The 15565-nt window shown below is 42.7% G+C and overlaps 2 protein-coding genes across 4 annotated transcripts in view; one reads left to right on the forward strand and one right to left on the reverse strand.

Annotated features, from left to right (window-relative positions):
* The window catches only part of GALK2 (galactokinase 2), a 70756-nt gene extending 68122 nt beyond the window's left edge, over positions 1 to 2634 (forward strand). For all 3 annotated transcript variants that reach the window (XM_035131691.3, XM_088656580.1, XM_035131692.3), the window contains one exon: positions 2121 to 2634. In XM_035131691.3, the coding sequence (XP_034987582.3) occupies positions 2121 to 2328 (208 nt within the window). In that variant the 3' untranslated portion in view covers positions 2329 to 2634. The remainder of the gene's footprint in view (positions 1 to 2120) is intronic.
* Positions 2613 to 15565, reverse strand: part of FAM227B (family with sequence similarity 227 member B) — a 113472-nt gene continuing 100519 nt past the window's right edge. Inside the window, exons 12-17 of the mRNA XM_060282751.2 lie at positions 14106 to 14170; positions 13215 to 13375; positions 7102 to 7179; positions 6424 to 6498; positions 3997 to 4066; positions 2613 to 2827 (exon numbers count right to left, since the gene is read on the reverse strand). Of these exons, the coding sequence (XP_060138734.2) occupies positions 2747 to 2827; positions 3997 to 4066; positions 6424 to 6498; positions 7102 to 7179; positions 13215 to 13375; positions 14106 to 14170 (530 nt within the window). The 3' untranslated portion in view covers positions 2613 to 2746. The remainder of the gene's footprint in view (positions 2828 to 3996; positions 4067 to 6423; positions 6499 to 7101; positions 7180 to 13214; positions 13376 to 14105; positions 14171 to 15565) is intronic.

Raw genomic sequence — 15565 nt, forward strand, 5'->3', positions numbered from 1 at the left:
ACACAGAAACTGATGGAGGCGAGTAAGTGCCAATATGAACTGTGTGGTTATTAAGATTTCACTGAAGTAAGCGTAATATCAATTTTGGCAGCCGTAATTAAACTGGTCTAGGAGATTTATGACAGGAAGTGAATTGCATGCAACTAAGAACACGTTGGTTCATTTTGCCCTTATCTCATTCAGGAGATATTTTATTTAAGTAATTATTGTATTTCATCCGGGATTGTTCCACTGATGACCGATATTTCCCCCCTGGCCTTTTATTGCCTGTCATTGATTTAAAAAGCTGACTAACAAAAACATTTGCTTGATATGGTTATGGTAATGGGTAGCACTTGCATATATTAAATTGCTTTTATACACAATCATAGCCAGCTGCTATGCATAGGTTTAAAAATCCTTTCTAAAACCATGTGCCACAGCTTTGCTTATGTCTATCAGATTTGCATCTCTTACAAGGTTTTGAACTGTGAAGCAAAATCTGCATATACAGATGTTTTTGGGTTTGCCAGCATATTTTGGTTTTCCTAAAGAGTTCCTGCCATATTTTTTTTAGAGATTCATAATGGTGAAGGTTTGGAGTGCCAAAATGCTTAGCCACTAATTGGTCAGTGCTACATTTTTTAGATTTTGAGTTTTATCTTAGATGGTTGAAACCTTCAGTCATTTTGCCCATTACTTGGAAAAAAAGTTGTAGGAGTTATTAATAAAGGAAGACTTCTTGGAAATACCACCTTAAAAGAAATTTTTCTTCTGAGCTCAATAGCACTCCTCTAAGTCAAGAGGAATTACTTCAAATTACTTCAAATTGCTGGATAGAGGAGACAAAACAGCTCAGTCACTTTAACCCAACTCTTAAGTCCCATAATCATTTTCCCTGGTCAAGAATGAAGATGGGAATGGGTTAACAACACCGAGCCTTTGCTCCAAATCACCTTGCTAAACACCAGCTGCAAACTGCAATAACACACACCCCACCCCCAAAGTTCTGGGGTACTTTATACAATAATGCAACTAATCAAACAAGCGCCATTCCCCTTTTGGAATATCAATTTACCTACAACATAAATGGGTCATGCTTCACAAAGGCAAGCAGAAACCTTGACTGGGCCAATTTCAGCATTGTTTTAGATAGCAAATGCACAGTATGCATTTTTAATCATAACAACAACAACAACAACAACAACAACAACAACAACCATCCCTAATGCTGAGTGATTAAAGTGCTTGGATATTCTCTGAATGACACAACATTCCCTTTTCCTGCCTGTTGCTATAAATGGGAGGAGCAGCTGAATCTTGAAAAGCATGAGTTGTCTCATCCTGATGAGCAGAACTGTTCGGCATCTGGACTTTACCAGATTTGGAAATTTACATTATGACTACCAACTGGGCATAAACTAAAGGATCTTTGCTGATGAATGCTGGTAAACAAAACGACATCTTTCTTCTGCCCCCCCCCCCTCAGTGCTTACTTATATAAATGCTCTAAAACACTATAAAGGATGGGTGTATTTGAAAATGATAAATAAATTAATCCCAAAACTGAGCAGAAAAATAATGCCTGGAAAAAGTGATTGTGAATAACTTTGCCTTCTATGCAGACAGAAACTTTTAAGCATCTGGTTGGCAACAAAGCTTTAACGGGGGTAATAGGTTTAATTTAATAAAGGCCTGAAGAACCAGCAATGTTGGCTGCGCTCACTGTCTTTGATACACCTTTCCTCAGCAACCAGAGGCCTTCCGGTGCACTATAAGTCTTCTATTCCCCAAGACATAGGCAAAGAAGAATGAGCAAATGTGGTTCATTCATGACCTCTCTTAATATTCATGCTGGAGAGGTTAAAGAGCCCCCTTCCTGTGCACTAGCTTGCCTGGCTGAAGCAGGCATAACAAGCGATTAGGTTGTGGTAGGGACCAGATGGGAAGCCTTTGAGACTGAATTAAGCACCCCACCACCCTGTTCACAGTTGCCTCTTCCTACTCTAAGCTTCTAAAAATGAGATGAATTCCAAGGCACTTAAGCGCACTGTGTTCAAGTGGGCATGTTGCATGCGACACACTCTCTCAATTTGACTTACAGCTTCGAAAATCTATTTACTTGCTTTTTGTTCTTCTAGGCAATTTGGAGCCATTGGGTCGCGCCTGACGGGAGCAGGATGGGGTGGCTGCACTGTGTCAATGGTTCCTGTGGAGACGCTGGAGAGATTCCTAGCACATGTGAAAGAGGCTTACTATAAAAACAATAACCAGAGGTTAGCGCTGGGAGGAAACAGCCTATTTGCCACCAACCCTGGTGGTGGAGCAACAATTTTTCTGGAGTCCTAAAGGATGCCAACTTTTTAAAGGAATAATCTGTGGCACTGTGAAGTTGGCAGGACTTTCTACGCTACAGTAAACAAATCATTTGTTTTTATTATAATGAGCAACACCCATTATTAGAATGCATTTTGAAAAATAATTGTAATAAAATTAAGGGTTCTATTAATTGTTGTAATGTATTTTTCCCGCAGAACTTAGGCTTCTAAAAGAGATCATCCAAAACAATGATTTCTGTCTGGACTTTACAAAACTTTATTTGCCAAAACCTATTAATGTAAGAGAAAGAAATGAATCAGACTGAAATTTTTAAAATGCTGCTCTGTCTGTCTTTATTGACTTGAAGATAGAGGCGTATTTAATATCAAGTATGTCAATAAGCTTAATACAAGGAATGAATCGGGTAACTTTTGTTACACGTATCTTACTAAGGGAGGCATTCAGCTGCTGAATTCACTGTGGATGTGGATGCAGATGTGGATGTAGAATGGCATGACTTTGGGGTTTCCTGTTCAAACAAAACACCAGAATGAACTGTTGAATTAAGTGAAGAAAATAACCTAGCATGTGAAGTGGGGGGTTGGGGTTGGGGGTCCGGCTCAGTGCATGGACCTTGTACATTTTTTGTGGATTCATAAGCAGAGCTGAAGCATCCTCTGGCTCCATCATGCTTCCTTCTCCCACACACTCAGGGCAGAGATTCTCTCACCATTGGGATGAGACATAATCAGCAGCTGCAATGCACAGTCCTCAAGGCAGGTCACCTCTTGATGTCTAGGGCTGGCTATCCTAACCAGGAGCAGGTTCTCATAGCACATAAAAGGTAGTCCCCAGAGACAGAAAGGGCTGGAGAAAGTGGAGCGAGGGCCAGGCAGTTAGTGAAATTCTCCTGCCATTTCTAACTTTGCCTTTCCATCTTAAGGAGTACCCTCAAAAATATTTCCTGCAACAGACACCCACCCCTGGATCCACAAGTGAAATTCTTCTGGCCTTACAGTTAAATGCCCAGAGAAACCCACAGAAGGGGATGGTGCCCACCTTCTACAGCCTTCATGAGTCAGAGGTTGTATGCTCAGTTTCAGTGTGCAAAAGCAGCAGGAGAAAAGAGCTGAGCCTGGTCATTTTGGGGTGGGGATCAGTCCATTGTGGTACTTGTAGGCTAACAACAGCTACCAGCCCAGTGACTGGGACAACTAGAAGCTGACTGGAGGAACCCAGAAAACCAAACAAATGCTGCAGATGGACTTCGCATATTGATGCTACAGGAAATACTAAATCAAGGTTGCTGCATCTCTGGGCAGTTAAAACCTGAACAGATTACTTCAGACATTACTGATCATTTTAAAGTTGGTGGGAAGGAAGAACTCTCATGTCCTTCAGAAATTCAGTGGAGTTGCTAGAGGATGGACCTGAATCCAAAAGTGGGCCAAAGATGCTGAGTGGGCTTTGGAGATGGTGCTTTCACCTTTTGCCTGCCCAGATGAAGAACACGGAGAATTCTTTTGAACTTGTTTCTTGCACTGCATGCTGAAGGGAGACTTGAGTGTATGACTGGTATTGGATGGAACAGGTAGGAAAAGCACAATCTTCTGGCCAACTTAAGTAGGTTTTCTACACTTTATCCAGGCCACAAGATTTACTTAAAAACTGGAAATGGTGGTCTCAAAAGTGACATACCCTTAGGCTTATAATGCTCTCTGTTTGCAGCCTTGATTCAGTACGCTTCTTAGTGATGGTTGTCAACATCCTAAGAAAAGAATAGAGGACATAGTATGATTCAGTAGAATTTAGCTCTATGTTCCAGGGCCCCCTCTTGTCACTGCTGCACTTTTGTAGACCACAACCTCCCTCCTACTTTAGTCTGATCAAAGTGACATTCCATTTCATCTGTCTGAATTCCTAGCGTATAGGACAAGCAAACACAATGTACTGCTTTCTTCACAGTTCATGTGCTACAGGGTGAACTATGTCCCATATATATGCCTGTTTTTATGACTAGAACATAACACTTCTTGAATCTTATAAATCAGGAGAAGCGAATAATCTAACACTTCAACTGTTTTCAACATACCAATAAAAATGAGTCTGCCACCATCTGGAATTTAGGATTCACCTTTGCCAGCTCATGTGTTAAATTCCATTTCTCCTACACTCGACTTTTGGCCCACATTGTTGTTATTTTTATTATTATTTTGGAACATTTTAGAAATTGAATAGGCTATGGAAGCTGGTGCAGAGTTCATATCTCCATTAGCAAACATTTGCACCTTGTAAGGGAGGTTTCTTTGCTTACTTATTGTTCTTATACCCCAACCTTCTTCCCGCTGAAGCCCAGGATAGCTAACAATATTAAAAGAAAAGAAAATCTCACAAAACAATAACAGTTGTCAACCATCCATTAGCAGTCCTCAAAGACATTGGGTTGTATACAGTATTAGCCCTACAGAGAGTAGACCCATGGAAAATAATGAAAATAACAATGGAAAATAATGGAAATAACTAACAAATCTATTAATTTTAATAAAATAATAATAATAATAATAATAATAATAATAAATACATTTTTATTTATACCCCGCCCTCCCTAGTCAAAACCGGGCTCAGGGCGGCTCACACCAATAAAATTACAATAAAACATAAAAAGCAATTAATTAAAATACAGTATTAAAATTTAAAATGCAGCCTCATTTTAAGTAGTCCATAAATCCAAGCCATGAGGGAGGAAAACACAGGGGTCAGACTCAGTCCAACCCAAAGGCCAGGCGGAACAGCTCTGTCTTGCAGGCTCTGCGGAAAGATGACAAATCCCGCAGGGCCCTGGTCTCCTGTGAAAGAGCGTTCCACCAAGTTGGGGCCAATACTGAAAAGGCCCTGGCAGGTTTATTGTGAGTAGAACTTAGTTGGATGCAACCCAATGGACAAGAAATTATTCCTCTTAATGTGTGCAGCTAGCTAACAAAGGCCTGGCAGTTTTAAGCTGATGCCTAATTGTTAACTGTGTGAGGGACAACCTACTCTCAGATTGGAGGGGATTCCATTAGTGAGGGGGGAGGGCACTACAGAGAAAGACTACCACATGCCATGCCCCCAGGCCTTGCCCACTGACACCACCACCAGGGTCTCCCCTGCTGCTGTATCCAGAATAGATTGACTCCCTAATGGCTGTGCCTGGGAACTACCTGTCCATAGCACTTCCAGCTTGCCAGCATTCAGCTTCAGACCTATTTTGTCTCCAGTCTCAACAACGTCTGTTGTTCACCGCTTAGAGAAATTCTTTTATGAGTGAGCGGTATTTGTTGTTGTTTAGTCGTTTAGTCGTGTCCGACTCTTCGTGACCCCATGGACCATAGCACGCCAGGCACTCCTGTCTTCCACTGCCTCCCGCAGTTTGGTCAAACTCATGTTCGTAGCTTCGAGAACACTGTCCAACCATCTTGTCCTCTCGTCGTCCCCTTCTCCTAGTGCCCTCAATCTTTCCCAACATCAGGGTCTTTCCCAGGGAGTCTTCTCTTCTCATGAGGTGGCCAAAGTATTGGAGCCTCAGCTTCACGATCTGTCCTTCCAGGGAGCACTCAGGGCTGATTTCCTTAAGAATGGATAGGTTTGATCTTCTAGCAGTCCATGGGACTCTCAAGAGTCTCCTCCAGCACCATAATTCAAAAGCATCAATATGAGCGGTATACAAATTTACTAAATACACATTCATCACCTGATTTTGCACTTATCTAGTTTGGCCCTCAGTTCCCTATGAAGAAGGATATAGAGTTTGACAACAGAAGCCATGCATTTCTAGCTGAGGACATTAAGGGGCAACCCTGTCAGATGGGTGGGGTACAAATAACAAAACCATCATAATCATTATCCCTCAACTGCCTTCACTTTTAGGTACTGTAGCATTTCCCAAAAGTAAGATATAATTAACAGCACACCTATACATGTCTAACTTGGATGCCAGTCCCATTTCATTCAATGGAACTTACCTCCATGTTAGAGATCCACTAGTTAGAGCCAAATCATTTGGCCCTGGTCATTATGTGACTTACATTCCTAAAGATAAGAGAGCCTTAACCTTTTGCTACATAAAAAAAATAGTTAAAAGCAAACCTCCTGTATGTTCTGTTAACTTTTTGTCTCTGGCGTTGTAAATGTGCTAGTTCATCAGCACACTTATGTTCAAAACTGAAAAGCAAAGCCATATGCATGACACATTTGCATTGTTATCCATAACACACACACACACACACACACACACACTTTCACTCACCCCACTGTTTAAAATAAATAAAAAGCAAATACGGAGTTGTACATGAAATGCAGCACTTAGGTTATCTCTGCTTTTCCAGTAAGTTTGCTTGGAAACCCTGCATTCCTCAGATCATTTGCTGCTGAGTAGCCCTGAAAGAGTGCCATTGAACAAGCATTTTCTGGAGGGTGATCAGCATTGAGGATTGCAGCAGCTATAGACATCTGCTTTTCGTTATATGAAAACGAACAACTTGCACTGCCAAGAGTGATCAGAGTACCTGGGTGTCTGTATTGTGCAAGTTCATTGCTTGCCCTGAATCTGTAGTTAGCATTAAAACATTGCTCAGGTTAGAGTAGGAATATTAGCGGCAGATAATTCATAGAGTGCATAGTGGGAGTGACGAAGGCACTTTGTCTTTTTGCTGCCTGGCAAGAAATCTAATTCATGCCATCCTCACGTGAGGTCCCCAAAGTACCCTCCAATTGTACACAGAGCTTTTTTTTTTAAGTAAAGAAATTGCTTAATGAATGCAATACTCAAGAAAATCGCTGCGCAAGTTTTTTGCAAATTTTTGACTTTCTTCAATAGCATCTCTGTATGTCGGAGAAGCTGGTGTGCTGTTATTGCAGTCAAGGGAAAAGATGTTTATTTTTCAGGCTTGTCTTTCTTTGTAACATTTATTTATAAGGCCAAGCTACAAAATCTACAACAAGCAAACATACATATGTGGATTAAGTACGAGTTAAGCAGATAGTCAAAGAAGAGAAACCATCAAGAAATTGTTAGCAGCCTGGTCTTATATACAATAGTTAAAATAAGGATAGGAGTCAAGCATAAAAGTACCAGATTTTCTATAAGGTTGGAGATACTGAGAATATTGAATACTGAAATACTGAATATTGAAAATGTTAGGTATATTGAGAATGCTAAGTATACTGAGAGTGGTATCTTAAAGCAGAGAGAAAAAGACAAATGGTTCTATATTATATTTTTCTGTTCCAATAATTCATGAATAGAGCTTGTTTTTCAATAAATTTATAATCCCGTTTATTTTGTTTGGCTCCGAAATAGAATGTTAGTCCCCCCCCCCCCCAAGCCACTCTGTGATAGAAGGTGGTGTCGACATTTACCAATGTCACTCTAGACAAATACTTCTGGTGTTTTATGAAGCCCAACACAAGTTGAAAATCAACATGTTGCATTTATTTCATTAAATGGCACGATAGTATCATTTTGTGGGGGTTCAGTGAGCTGAGCAAATCTTTCCCCCCAGTGATGACTGGCACCCACTGGGACTGGTTGGCTGGACAGCAGGGAGGCCAACAGTAGGGGGAGCCAGAGCCAGTCATTCCCGTTTTGTTGCCATGCTCTCCGCTGCTGAATTCTACAAGGGCAACACAGAAACTAAGGAGGAGGAAGCTGACAGTACTAATTCCAGGGCTGGTTGCAAGTCAGAAGGCAGGCAGGTGGGGGCTGGATGAGGTTTGGGGCAGGGCACCTTTGGCCTAACAGACTAGCCTCCCCTGCTTTGTCTTAATAATCCCATATGATGGTATAAAACCAGAAAGTGTGGAAGAGAGCTGGTAGCATGAATACGTTGCCATGAATATGAGCTTAATATTCCTTCTCTCAAGGAAACTAGAGGAAAAAAATTGCACATGCGTGAACAGAATTTCTACTAAAGGTTATTTTTTAAAAGAATGGCAATGTGGTATTTTATTACAGATTTACGTTTTCCTTTTAAGAAAAGGAAATATGCCCCATTCTGCAGATTTCCCTAGGAAAGTCCCAATGAAATGCTTGAGGCATTGACTGCGGGGCAGCAGTTCCCATTAACATGGCTGGGAGTGGCTGAGGCAGTGAGGTCCAAGCCGGCAGGACAGGCACCTGCACATGTTCCGACAGGGCTCTTTCAAAACTCCCATTCATGTCGTGGGTCCTGTGCAGGAAGACTTCTGCGAGATCGGTCTGTTTGTCTTCCAGAAGAATAATATACAAAGCATTATGATGCATTTTTAAGCAAATCCTCGGGGGGAAACTACAAGCGTCTGCATAAAATTGCTTCAATCTACCTAAATATTATCGTTTCTTTATACCAGTGGTGCATAACGCAAACCACACCAAGGACCACTTTTACGTTTTTTTATTAACCCAAGAGAGATGCGTCAGTATGTAAACCATAGAAAAAACATTTTTCTTACAATTTAATAATTTTCTTTTCAACCCATTCAGTTAACCTCCTTTTCTCTGTGCCCCATAGCAGACGCTTCTCTCTCCTCTCCCACCACAGGTCTTTCTGATCTGAGCCATTCTCCATCAAGTCTCCTTAGCTGGACAGCTGAAGATAGGTCTGCAGTTGCTTCTTTCAAGTTTGGGATGGCCCTTGGGCAAGATGCTCTCAGAAAGATCCACCACTTCCTCCTTCTCCTCCCCACCACTGCTGCTCACCTTTTCCTCTGGGCTCAAGCCACAGTACAGTGGTACCTTGGTTCTCAAACTTCATCCGTTCCAGGAGTCCATTTGACTCCCAAAACGGTTTGAAAACCAAGGGGCGGCTTCCAGTTGGCTGCTGGAGCTTCCTGCACTCAATTGGAAGCCACGTTGGACGTTCAGCTTCCAAAAAACATTTGCAAACCGGAACACTTACTTCCAGGTTTGCGGTGTTCGGGAGCCGATTCATTTGGGAGCCAAGCCGTTTGAGTATCAAGGTACCACACTACTTTCTCACTATTATCTGGGCATGCACAGTCTGTTCTACCAGGGGCAAAACTAGGTTTTATTTCACCCGGGTCAAAGACCCATTTGGCACCCCCACAAATGCATTTGCCTACACATACTGAGGCTGGGAGCCTCAATGGCATCCCTCTGGAGGCTTCACCTGGGGCAAAAATCCTAGCTACACCCCCCCCAATAGCTACAGCTTCGCTCTATTTGCATGAAGGCAGCCGGTTGGGGGGGGGGGAGAAGGGGACTTGTGCACAGTGTTCAAAACTCCCATTTTTCAAGGCCCATTTTGCGACAGGGAGTTCCATTAGTGCGAGCCGTTTCTGAGCTCTGGGCCCAGAACCGCGCCTAAGATTTCAGATTAAAACTGCAGAGTGAAAGGAAAGGAGGACCTTTTTCTGCCTCCCCACTTCCAGCTACTCTCTGAAGACCCTCTTAAGAATATTAGGGGGGTGGGCAGGGGAAGGACTAGACCATGTGAAAAATGAACATAATATGTTAGCTGCAGTCCATTCATTTTCAGCTTTGTATTCCTGTATAAAGTGCACCTAGGCATCCCATTGTTGCACCTATAGCCTAGGCCAGGGGTCAGCAAACTTTTTCAACAGGGGGCTGGTCCACTGTCCCTCAGACGTTGTGGGGGGCTGGACTATATTTTGAAAAAATAATAATGAACGAATTCCTATGCCCCACAATTAACCCAGAGATGCATTTTAACTAAAAGGACACATTCTATTCATGTAAAAACATGCTGATTCCCTGACCGTCTGCGGGCTGGATTTAGAAGGCGATTGGGTTGCATCCGGCCCCCGGGCCTTAGTTTGGGGACCCTGGCCTAGGCCTAAGGTGCCATTTAGCTCCTAGCTTTCATTTCTCAGTTTCTAACACTGCTCTTGTATGCTCAGCAATGCGCCAAGGTGAAAGAGTGAGAGAGATGATGGGGGTTATCTCCTAAGTCATCGGTCTCCTCCATGGAATCAGTTGGGAATCTGAATTTAAAGCCTGGAGGAATGTGGAACCTTAATTTTAAAGGGAAGCTCTGTAACACAAGTCAGATCTCTCACACCATGTTGCCATAAACAATCATCTACTAGCAGGTATGCCCCTAGTCAGTGTGATTTCAGCCAGCCAGCCATGCCCCCTCCAGCTGACCATTCTTCCCCCATTTCCTATTTTTCTTTTGAAAATCACCATTCCATAATCACTAAACAGGCAGTCTTTACTGGAATGTTTATTGTGCATCACCCTGCTTTTTTGGGGGGGCGGGTGTTGTTGTTGTTCTTCTTTAAAATACCTCTGAAAGTTTTAGGTGCCATCAAAGCATGCTTATGCCTCCATCTTGTTTTTCATTGGCCCCATTTTGGTTACAGCCCTGTTGTCACCTACCACCTGAGTCAACCATTAGAAGGAAGAACTGGATATATGAAGGCCTACACCAGGCATAGGCAACCTTGGCCCTCCAGATGTTTTGGGACTACAATTCCCATCATCCCTGACCACTGGTCCTGTTAGCTAGGGATCATGGGAGTTGTAGTCCCCAAAACATCTGGAGGGCCAAGGTTGCCTATGCCTGGCCTACACAATAACTAAGAAATATCACAAATGCAAACACACACAGTTCCCAATGCTGATGTAGCAGCCAAGGGAAATAAATACACTAGGAAATAGTATGTAAAAGAAACAAGGGCCCCAAGAAAGGATTTACCAAATTTCCTTACGATAAATCTAGGGCTGCAGAGAAGAGCCATAAAACAGATTTGATACAGATATGTACTATTATCCGAGAGGAATCTGATCGTGGTAGGCTTATGTTGAAACCAAGGAAAGTCACACTACGATTAAACTCATTTTTGAAAAGTCCTGAACCCAGAGAGTTTTCCTTCTCAGGTAATTCCTTGTAAGAAAACCAACAGTGTCAGAATCAGAACAGAAGATTATGTTTACAAAGCCTTTCCTTTAGATACTCCAACAAAAACTTTCCAAAAGAGTTGATTTATATCTTTTCAGCTGGATTTGTTTTTAAAAGCCAGTAGCAATTAGAAGTTGGATTCTGATGAAGATGCTGACATATGATGATGGTTACTGGCAGATCAAATACATGTAACTTGAAGATTTGAAGCATAGTGAAATATGCGACCTCAGCTGTCCAGTTCTGAAAATCCAGGAATTATACAGACACGCTGGAAAGTGTTTGAAAGCCAGTAACAATAATTTTAGATGGAGAAGGCAAAAGGACTAGTACCTAAATCTCCAGAAAGCAGTAACACTCACAGGAGCAGATAAAGAAAAGATGGAAACTTTTTTCTCCGTCTCTCAGGGGCAAACCTGTGACCGAACCCCTTCTTTCCCTCCAGACCTGTATAAGGGCTACCAGTTATATCAAAGGGCTTTTTGTCCAGCTCTGAGCGCTGATGAGTGTCTAGCATGAAATTCTGAAGGCTGGCTGAAAACTCACTGGAAAATGGAAGCTACCGCAACTAACAAAGATGAAAGCAAAACTAAAAAGTTTGTGCTAACAATGCAAACTGGGAGAGGATATCTTAAAACATACGCTCACCAAAAAGCCTCACATTCTAAGCAGGTTCTGAAATGAGATAGGTGGTGTTCAACCTACAATAACTATAATGAAATAGCATTCTGATCACAGATCATTCTCTGAGTCAGTCATTCTACAGAACTCATAATAAAGCATACCAGGCTGTTAACGTATGATGCCCCCGAGTTCTAGCATTATAAGAGATGGGGAAAAACGTTTCTCTATCCACTTTCTCCAAACTATGCCTATTTTATACACTTCTACCATGTTGCCTCTCACTTGCCTTTTCTCTAAACTAAAAAGCCCCAAATCCTGTAACATTTCCTCTGAGGGGGAAAGTTGTTCATGTGGAAACATTTTGGTACACAGGAGAGCAGAGCAATAAGAATTATCATTTTAAAAAAAAATGCTTGATGGAATTCAGGCATTAATCTTTATTGGGAATGGTTAACTCTGCCAAAACCCAGACTTGTTGGAAATGATTATGTGTGTAAGACTGACAGAACAAAAATTAAAATCATCTCCAAAAACCCTTCCTAGTTTAACCAAAGGAAGCTGACACAATGACTAGGCACTGCACCTTAAAATCATATGAAATGAAAGAGATAAAGCCTTCGACCCGGTACAGTACTAGTATTGTAGCCAAAACCCAGTGTGAAAACTCTCTTAAAGGTTGGCTAGGTTATAGCAGGGGAGTTTCAAGTATTACAATTCATGTTGAAGTTCAGGTTCCTAAATAGCACATTCTTAAGATCCAGGTGTCTAATCCAGATGGAGTATAGGAACACATCGTTTTGGACAACTAGAATGTATTACGCCATAAGCCAGTGGGCAAACTCAGGACTAGAATCCTGCCAGAGGGTTTGTAGCAGCAGTTTTTTTAAACCTTTTGCCTTCGGGAAACTCACTCCAGACTGATTCCATCTGATCAGGAACACCAAGATCTGCCATAGAACTTGTGCATTGCAGCCCACCCCCCACCCCCACCCCAGCACATTGCAGATCATTTGTGGTGAGTAACATGCCTTTCGGATAACTAGCCTGCCATTACTAATTGAGAAACTCCCTGATAAGCATCCACAGAATACCAGGGTTCTCTGGAACACAGTTCTAAATCAGTAGATTATAGATGAGAGACACTTGGATCCTGAGATATGATTTAGCAGCCCAGTTCAGATATCGTCTGGTGCAAGTGGAAAAAGAAGTTCCAGCAACTGATCCCAAACTCTTAGTTCGCCTTGGTGAAAAGGAAAACCAAATCTTCAGAAGTGCAAACTTAAATTTCTTCCATTCTCAGCACTGCACCCACCTAATATCCTTTAAAAAAGCGGAATCAATCCCAATTTTATAAATACAGCTGAAGTTACATTTCTATTTTTAAAAGGATATGGTACTTTGCAGATTTCAACGTGATTAATCCTGTAAGCTCGCATATTTGCTAAGGTGTTAGATATTCCATGCATCTTAAGGTAATATACGACCAGAGGACTTTGACCACCAAGGTTGAACAGTGAACGATGAAAGTCTGGGCCATCTCCAATATAATGTGACTGTAACAAAGGGAAAAATAATCTTACAAATCACCTTAACATAGATCACAGTGCACTGTAAATGAATGACAGTATATGGTAATAAAATGGGGAAAATAATGGACATCCAGCACATTTTTCCTAATAACCTCTAATAAATTCTCAGGTAAAAAGTTCTGCTCCCTGCTCTGGTCACTGCATAAAGCCTGTGGGCAATGGGTTGCATCCAGTGTTCCTTGCCAGCTGGAGCAAGTGGATGAGTGAGTTTTAATATTGCACGACAGAGGAATCCAGTGCCACAACCATTATCACGGAAACTCATAGTGCAACAGTATTGCACTATGTATATGCAATCAATCCTGCAACAATGTTACCATGCTTATGTCAGGCATGGCCAAACATGGCCCTACAGCTGTTTTGGAACTACAATTCCCATCACCCCTGACCACTGGTCCTGTTAGCTAGGGATGATGGGAGTTGTAGTCCCAAAACATCTGGAGGGCCGAGTTTAGCCATGCCTGGTTATGTGGTATTTTGTGCAACAAAGTTCTACTGGATGCCAGTGATACAAGTATACTACTCAATGACTTCAGAATAATTTCAGAAGAAAAAGATTTGGGAGCTAATGGGATATAAACTGCTTAACGGCCCCAGCCTTTTCCAAACCACCAAACCAAATAACCCTTTCCAGGTCAACAAAGCAACCTTTATTTTATAATGCATAAGGCAGATACGAGGATCAATCACCCACCTCTGACTTTTTCTTTGGTATTACCTCTACTTCCTTCGGTTCTTCTTTTTCGAGCTGAAAGTGCACTGCACAAATGACAAACACAAGTCACGAAATCCCTGCACCCACAATGAGCCAGAAACAGGTTGAGCTGCAGACAAAGCTGAGGAGGACATTGACTCCCCAAGGATCACTTCACATTACTACTAAGTGTTTGGCTAATTTCCAAGGGGAGTCTGGATTCTGCATCCCTGATAAGTTCAGTGAAAATGATTAGATAGCAATTGATTGACAAGAGCTCTGCAAGTCAGTGTGGAAAGTACTGGGCTAGTTAGGCTACTTGGGAAGTGGGTGGCGCTGTGGTCTAAACCACTGAGCCTCTTGGGCTTGCCGATCGGAAGGTCGGTGGTTCGAATCCCTGCGTTGGGGTGAGTTACCATTGCTCGGTCCCAGCCAGGGCAGTCTCGAGCAGGTCGTGCGCCCTGGTGCTGAGGGGCGGAGATCGCTCCAGCGCCCTCGCCCTCGCAGGGCGCAGCATGGCTTCCGCGCGGCTTTGCCGCACAGCGCCCTGCCTAACGACCTGGCGCCCCGCGCCACCGGGACTCTACCTAGAGCTGGCCCTGGTCCCAGCTCCTGTCAACCTAGCAGTTCAAAGCACACCAGTGCAGGTAGATAAATAGATACCACTGAGGCAGGAAAGTAAAGGGTGTTTCCGTGCACTCTGGCCTCTGTCACGGTGTTCCATTGGGCCAGTAGTGGTTTAGTCATGCTGGCCACATGATTCGGAAAGCTGTCTGTGGACAAATGTCGGCTCCCTCAGCCTGAAAAGTGAGATGAGCGCCGCAACCTCATAGTCGTATTTGACTGGACTTAACTGTCCAGGGGTCCTTTAGCCTTTACTTTTTAGTTGGGCAAATAATTTGATTTGGCAGTTTTCCACATTCCTCAAGCTGTAGTAATCATCATAACATCAAGCTCAGGAAAAGATCCTTTATAAAAACTGCACAGTGGGAAACAGACTTAATAGCCCATCAAATGCCATCTCAGATATCAGAAGGTGTAAATGACAAAAGAGATTTCACAAAGAGGAGGCAAAATGTTCCTGCAAGATCAAGTTATCTGCTGTGGCATGCATTCAAGGTTTCAAAAAAGCACTGTGTTTTCACAGCCTTCATTACAGTTGTACCTTGAAAGTCAAACAGAATCCATTCCGGAAGTCCATTCAGCTTCCAAAACATTTGGAAACAAAAGTGTGCTTCTGATTGGCTGCAGGAGTTGCAGAAGCTGGGGAAGCCCCATCGGACATTCGGATTCCAAAGAATGTTTGCAAACCAGAACATTCACTTACGGGTTTGCGGTGTTCGGGATCCAAGGTAAGGTAAAGGTAAAGGGACCCCTGACCATTAGGTCCAGTCGTGACCGACTCTGGGGTTGCGCGCTCATCTCGCATTATTGGCTGAGGGAGCCGGCGTATAGCTTCC

The sequence above is a fragment of the Zootoca vivipara genome, chromosome 13, assembly GCF_965207765.1.
Source record: "Zootoca vivipara chromosome 13, rZooViv2.hap1.1, whole genome shotgun sequence".
Taxonomy (NCBI): domain Eukaryota; kingdom Metazoa; phylum Chordata; class Lepidosauria; order Squamata; family Lacertidae; genus Zootoca; species Zootoca vivipara.